This window comes from Phyllopteryx taeniolatus, chromosome 18, assembly GCF_024500385.1.
Source record: "Phyllopteryx taeniolatus isolate TA_2022b chromosome 18, UOR_Ptae_1.2, whole genome shotgun sequence".
Lineage (NCBI taxonomy): Eukaryota > Metazoa > Chordata > Actinopteri > Syngnathiformes > Syngnathidae > Phyllopteryx > Phyllopteryx taeniolatus.
The window spans coordinates 7,144,086-7,150,211 of record NC_084519.1 but is presented as its reverse complement, the minus strand read 5'-3'; the positions used below and the strand labels follow the sequence as shown (position 1 = coordinate 7,150,211).

The following is a 6,126-nucleotide window of genomic DNA, read 5'->3' as shown; positions in this document are numbered from 1 at the left end:
ATCAAATTATTCAATCAAAATATGTTAAATGTATAGGTGAAAGTTTTATTTGCTAATATTTGTATTATATTATTTGTGATGAATTAACCAATTCTTTAATTTGAGAAAGGAATAAAAAAAATAATCGACACATTTTAGGGAAATATGTTTTGCAACAACTATTTATAGGACTCTAAGTGTCTTTTTCCTCAAAATAAAATTAGTTATTCTGTATTGTAATAAAGTATTCCCAATGTCTGATTTTGAAGTCTACTGTTTCTAGCGTTGCTATTCCTGAAGGAGACACAATTTTCTCAAAATGTCCTATGCTCAGCAGTTTATTGAATGCATCACGAGCTGTGATTTAGTTGGATTTGTTGACTTCGGGAAATTTGGCAATTTATGGCAGATTCATGATTTAAAAACACGAAAACAAAATCAGCTACATTTTTTTTAAAGGTCAAGGTACATTTTGACTTTTTTTAATTGACCACATTTATATTCTATTTTAAATGTAACCACGTCCACTTTAGTGCGAATTTTAAAATCAGCCCAGGTCGCTTGGGCTGTTTAGCGTTTTAAGATTTACGACGACCTCAAACGTAACGTAGTTTAGCGTAGTATTTATAGCAGGCAGCCGGCACCGCATCGTTCAAGAGGCGAACATCACATAACTACAGGTAAGAAATTGAAAAGTGGTTCGGAAATATATCACATGGAACCAGTGTATATTGGTGGACATTTTTAAACGTTTTTGGGCAGCGCACTTTCCATTCGTATTAACAGGACTCCACCCTCTCGACTGTAAGCAGATCACCGCTTCCAGTATATAGCGTTACCATTGCCAAGCCTTCTCATCAAGGGGTGACTGTTTTGATGTCGTTCTATACATTATCTAGCTATGCATCACCAACGTTGACATTGTAATGAGGAGGCTTTCACGGTCATGGATGAATAGAAACACGAATCTTTGTTTTGTGGTGGCTACCCGGTAACGTCGATCATCCACTTCCGCATTGACTGCAATCCGCCCTGTTCGTGTTGTCGCTTGTTGGCATGCTTCGTATGTAAATTACATGGACAATGTTGTGAAACCGCACAATACTTTTTATAAATTTAAATTAAAAAATAAAAAAAGAATGGAAATGGAAGGATGGCTGAATGAATTCAACAAGCAAAATATTTCAAACATATGGGGAAATGTGTAATGATCAGATGAACCCAAGGTTAAACCTTTCTACACACTTGTGCAGCAACATAATTTCCGCTTTTTTTATTGTTTGTTTTCCAATGGAGTTGTACAGGTTATAGGTCGCATCAATGATGGAAAGGGTTTTTAAATGATTTATCTTGGTCTCTTTAAAAACAAAACAAAAAACTGCCATTTGAACAGGGGTGTGTAGACTTTTTTTTTTTTTTTTTTTTTATCCACTGTATGTTGTGGAGTGTAAAGGCAGTCAGCAAAGTTGCTGTAGAAAAGGTGTGATGCCACTTGTCTAAATCTTGTGGAAACGCGAGCAGCAAGAGTTTGCAATTTACGGATGCATTATTGTACAACCCCAATTCCAATGAAGTTGGGACGTTGTGTTAAATGTAAATAAAAACAGAATACAAAGATTTGCAAATCATGTTCAACCAATATTTAATTGAATAGACTACAAAGCCAAGATATTTAATGTTCAAACTGATAAACGTAATTGTTTTTAGCAAATAATCATTAACTTAGAATTTTATGGCTGTAACATGTTCCAAAAAAGCAGAAAAAGTTGACGAATGCTCATGAAACACCTGTTTGGAACATCCCACAGGTGAACAGGCTAATTGGGAAAAGGTGGGTGCCATGATTGGGTGTAAAAGGAGCTTCACTGAACTGCTCAGTCACTCACAAGCAAAGATGGGGCGAGGTTCACCTCTTTGTGAACAAGTGCGTGAGAAAATAGTCGAGCAGTTTAAGGACAACGTTCCTTGGCCGAAAACCAACATTGACTGCCTGTGACCTTCGATCCCTCAGGCGTCACTGGATCAAAAACTGACATCAATGTGTAAAGTATATCACCACATGGGCTGAGGAACACTTCAGAAAACCAATGTCAGTAAATACAGTTTGGTGCTACATCCATAAGTGCAACTTGAAACTCTACTATGCAAAGCAAAAGCCATTTATCAACAACACCCAGAAACGCCGCCGGCTTCTCTGGGCCCGAGCTCATCGAAGATGGACTGATGCAAAGTCAAAAAGTGTTCTGTGGTCCGACGGGTCCACATTTCAAATTGCTTTGGGAAATTGTGGCGGTCATGTCTGTGGCTTAAATTTAAAAAAGATATTACGATGTGTTACTGACTGTGGTCTTAAGAGGCACCGGTACATTGAAAAAATATTGTGAATGAAATCTGTTTTGGGTTTGTACTAAAAATCACCCCTCTTAAACTATTAAGAACCCCATTAACATGTTTATATTTTTGTATTCTATTCCCTTTCCACAGCAACAATGAATGTTGCCCATGAAGTAAACCTGCTGGTGGGGGAGATTGAACGACTTGGCAACAAAAGTAAGTTCAGTCTCTTCTTGTACATTGTGGCATTATGTGATTCTCTGTTGTCTAGCCAGTCTGTTTTGAAGCCAGTTCTTTCCGCAAGTCTAATTAAACCATAAATGTTAGTCATGTGATTTTTAAAGCCGACTACTCCTTGTGCTGGAAACAAATGATCATAATCTGATTATGTTGTTGACCGTTACATTCAGTAATATTCCTAAGTCCACTATTAATAAAACCTACTTTATAGAAATTGAGTCAGTATTTGAGGAAACGTGTACATTACTGTATTATTATGTCCACAGTTTCCTTGTACTGCTCCCAGGAGGCCTGAAAAATTCACTTCTCTAAAATGTATTGCAGATTCTGACGGTCAAACAAGTGTAAAGTTTGGAGTGCTGTTCAACGACGACCGCTGTGCCAACATCTTCGAGGCATTGGTGGGCACCCTGAGGGCCGCCAAGAGAAAGAAAATTGTCACCTTCGACAGCGAGATCCTTCTGCAGGGCGTGCATGATGATGTTGACATCGTTCTGCTCCAAAAATGATGTCGCTGTTTAGCGCAGCAGCTGCAGGTGGAAGTGTTTTGTTTTCTTTTCCAAATACTGAGCTTCTGCTGTGTCAATTCAAATGTTTTTTTTTTTCTCTCTCCCTTCCCAAAATGTGGAAAACCCAGTGATTGAATTCCCATCCGAAGACCAAACAAGTTAGAAACTCTGCTGGCATAATTTGTATTCACTTTCATTTAGATTAGTTTGATTTCAATGTGCCAAACAAAACCAAAACCTGTAATTGGGCGTGGGGATTTCAAGGGCTATTTAACAGCCACAAATGACAAGGATATTTTTAATGACTTGTGGCTCCTCAAACAAAGCACACTGGCTTGATACAACAAAACAGTCTGGTGTATAATTAGTTGTCTATTTGAAAATTTTGACTGAATTGTAAACATAAAAGTAACAGATTTCTTCAAAACAAAATGCTCAGGGTGAAAAAGAACATTGAAGAGCTACTGTAACTTACTGAACACTGGTCAAGTTGCAGGGTAATTCATGCTGTGAGTGGATCCTAAACAGTCTTGCTTAACAGGCATCATAAGCAACTTTTATGTCATGCAAACTTGCGTAATCAGAGCAAGCTGTTAGCGACAAATCATTTCTAGTGGAGATGTTTTTAAAGGTACACAAGGTAACATTCGGCACTCGGTGTGCATATCAAAAATTAAATATCTGGACTAATCCCACAAAACATAGCTAAGCTACGCTATTTCAGCTAAAGCTGGTTCTCTACATTTACACGAGTCCATTATGCTACCTCTCAACTTTTGTATTAGCACATGATAAATTCAAGACCAGAAAATTTTGAAGACAATTGCATTTCAGCAAGACATTTGTACCTTTTTGTATTCTTTGCCATGTGATGTACATCCCACCTTTTTGTACAGAATTATTTTTTTTTTTTCTTGCCAACCAAAATCTATCGAATGGATAGTGTTTACATTGGACACATGTTTGTAAGTGCAATTGTTTTTTTTTTGAGCATATACTGTAATTGCTACGGGGTGCCAACAAAAAATATCAATTTGCACTTTCTCTCAGGACCAAATCAACTCAACCAAATAACCTTAATGAATGAATGAACTAGTACTGGTAATAGTTTTTTTAAATTTGTCTATTCACCACTGTTTGTTTTGTACTGTAGGTCCAATGAAACTCGCAGCTCAGGCACAATCGCAGCTCAGGCACAATCACATCAAAATGTAGTTTTATATTTAAAATCTGACGATAGCACAACCGTCTTGTATGAGGCTGAAAATGAACCTCATTTAAACATTAATTACTACTCGTATAAAACTATCAACTCTGCATGGTTTTGATTGCTCCGGTGGTGTGCTACATCACATGATGTAGGCTTGTGTAAATTTCTAACTATTACGGGAGCTGCAAGCAGTGAGATGCCTGGTCTGCAAGTTCAATGTCCCATTCACATCTACTGCTGTCATGGCAACCTAGGTGGATCTATTGTGTCAGGTGTTAATTTGTTAGTAGTGTTTTTTTTTTCTTTAAAACAACATGCCTTGTAATTGGTATTCCAACAGCATCAGCCTTAGAGGGATCATATTTTATGTGAAATGAATTTGAACTGTAACTAAAGTGAATGGACTGTATTGTAAAACACATTGGTTATCATCTTGATAATAGCACTGGAAAAGGATCGCCCTGGTAATATAGATTCTATTAGGTGGGGACACACTGTTTTTGCTCAAGAATGACCTTTCTTAACTCGAATGTAAATGATATGCGAAGATGGAGCAAGAAGAGGAGAGAGCGCTTGCCAGAACAGCACCAATACCTCGAGCTGTCTACACTTTGATCCATGTCTGTGAATTAATGCATTGCGCCGGCATCCTGTGTTGGTATTGGTTATCACAATATTTTGTATTGGCAATAACCCATGTCTACATTCTAATAAATAAAATCTTTACACTTCACCTTGTTTTGGTGCACATTTTGTTTTGTGGTAGCAAAGATGGAACATGTAAGAGTATTCGCTTGTATTCTGGTACCATAGCAGTAAGATGTGCAAAGTAATTTGTAGTTGTGCATTTTAAATAATTTTTTCAAACATACCTTTAAATCCGGGCAACATAGTGACGTAGTGTTAAGCACGTCTGCCTCACAGTCCTGAGTTTCAGGGTTTGAATTTTGGCTCCAGCTTTCCTTTGTGGTGGTTGCATGTACTCTCTGTGTATTCTGGTTTATTCCCATTCCAAAATCATGCTGTGCATTTTAGGTTAATTAAAGACTCTTAAATTGTCCATATGAGTGTAAATGTGCCCTGCGATTGGCCACTGACCGGTCCAGGTGTTATCTGCTTCTCACCCAAAGTCAGCTGGGATAGATTCCATAATGCATCCAATAGAATGGATGGAACATTAAATCTACTTGGTTTCTAAATTGCTTCATATTCACTTGGGTTACATTTATTAGGTAGGGAAATTTTGTCTTCCATAAATCAACAAAAGTAAAATGTATTTAATCCAAGGTTCACGTCCATGTCTGAATCCCTCATGCAAAATGAAAAACAGCAGATGTGATAAGAAATTCAGTCATATCACAACTCAAGTCTGGTGAATAACCTTGTATCATAAATCAGTTGCCTCCCACATGAATATGATGCAGATGACCTGCTCTCCCTTATTTCTTCATTCCCTCTGAGGGCTTGCTGCGGTCAACAGCTGAACGTCAGGGGAGAAAACAGTATTATGCTGGTTCTTATTCAAGTGGGCTATAACATTATTAAAGTCAGGAAAGGAAAAACATCAATTTGTTATTCAAGCCATTTATTACAATTGTCACTCACTGGCCTCAACACTAGGTACACTTGCATAAGATCCAATGCAAGAGCTGTATGTTACTATATTTGCAATTGTGCGTTTGCAAAGATAATCCTACACACACACACTGTGGTTTTAGTCATTTTTTTATTTTCCTATTTTGTTTTAACAGGATTCCCATGTAGTTATTTTTATTTTAATATTAATAATAAATGCATAATAAATACTAAATACACACTTCACTTCCTTTTGTTGTACAAGACAAATGCATTGAT

At 37.3% G+C, this 6,126-nt stretch overlaps 1 protein-coding gene across 2 annotated transcripts; it reads left to right on the top strand.

Annotated features, from left to right (window-relative positions):
* Positions 1-505: 505 nt before the first annotated feature.
* Positions 506-5,005, top strand: abracl (ABRA C-terminal like). 2 transcript variants are annotated; one of them, XM_061754539.1, is made up of 4 exons: positions 506-659; positions 2,464-2,529; positions 2,878-3,089; positions 3,191-5,005. In XM_061754539.1, exons 2-3 carry the CDS (start codon positions 2,469-2,471, stop codon positions 3,060-3,062), a joined length of 246 nt encoding a protein of 81 aa, XP_061610523.1. In that variant the 5' UTR covers positions 506-659; positions 2,464-2,468; the 3' UTR covers positions 3,063-3,089; positions 3,191-5,005. The 2 variants fall into 2 exon arrangements, with proteins under 2 accessions (XP_061610523.1, XP_061610522.1); XM_061754538.1 differs by having other exon boundaries at positions 507-659; positions 2,878-5,005.
* The last annotated feature ends 1,121 nt before the right edge of the window (positions 5,006-6,126 follow it).

Coding starts and splice junctions, on each gene's coding strand:
- abracl (XM_061754539.1), top strand. CDS start 2,469: ATGAATGTTGCCCATGAAGTAAACCTGCTGGTGGGGGAGATTGAACGA. Junction 2,530..2,877: donor TGAACGACTTGGCAACAAAA/GTAAGTTCAGTC, acceptor AATGTATTGCAG/ATTCTGACGGTCAAACAAGT.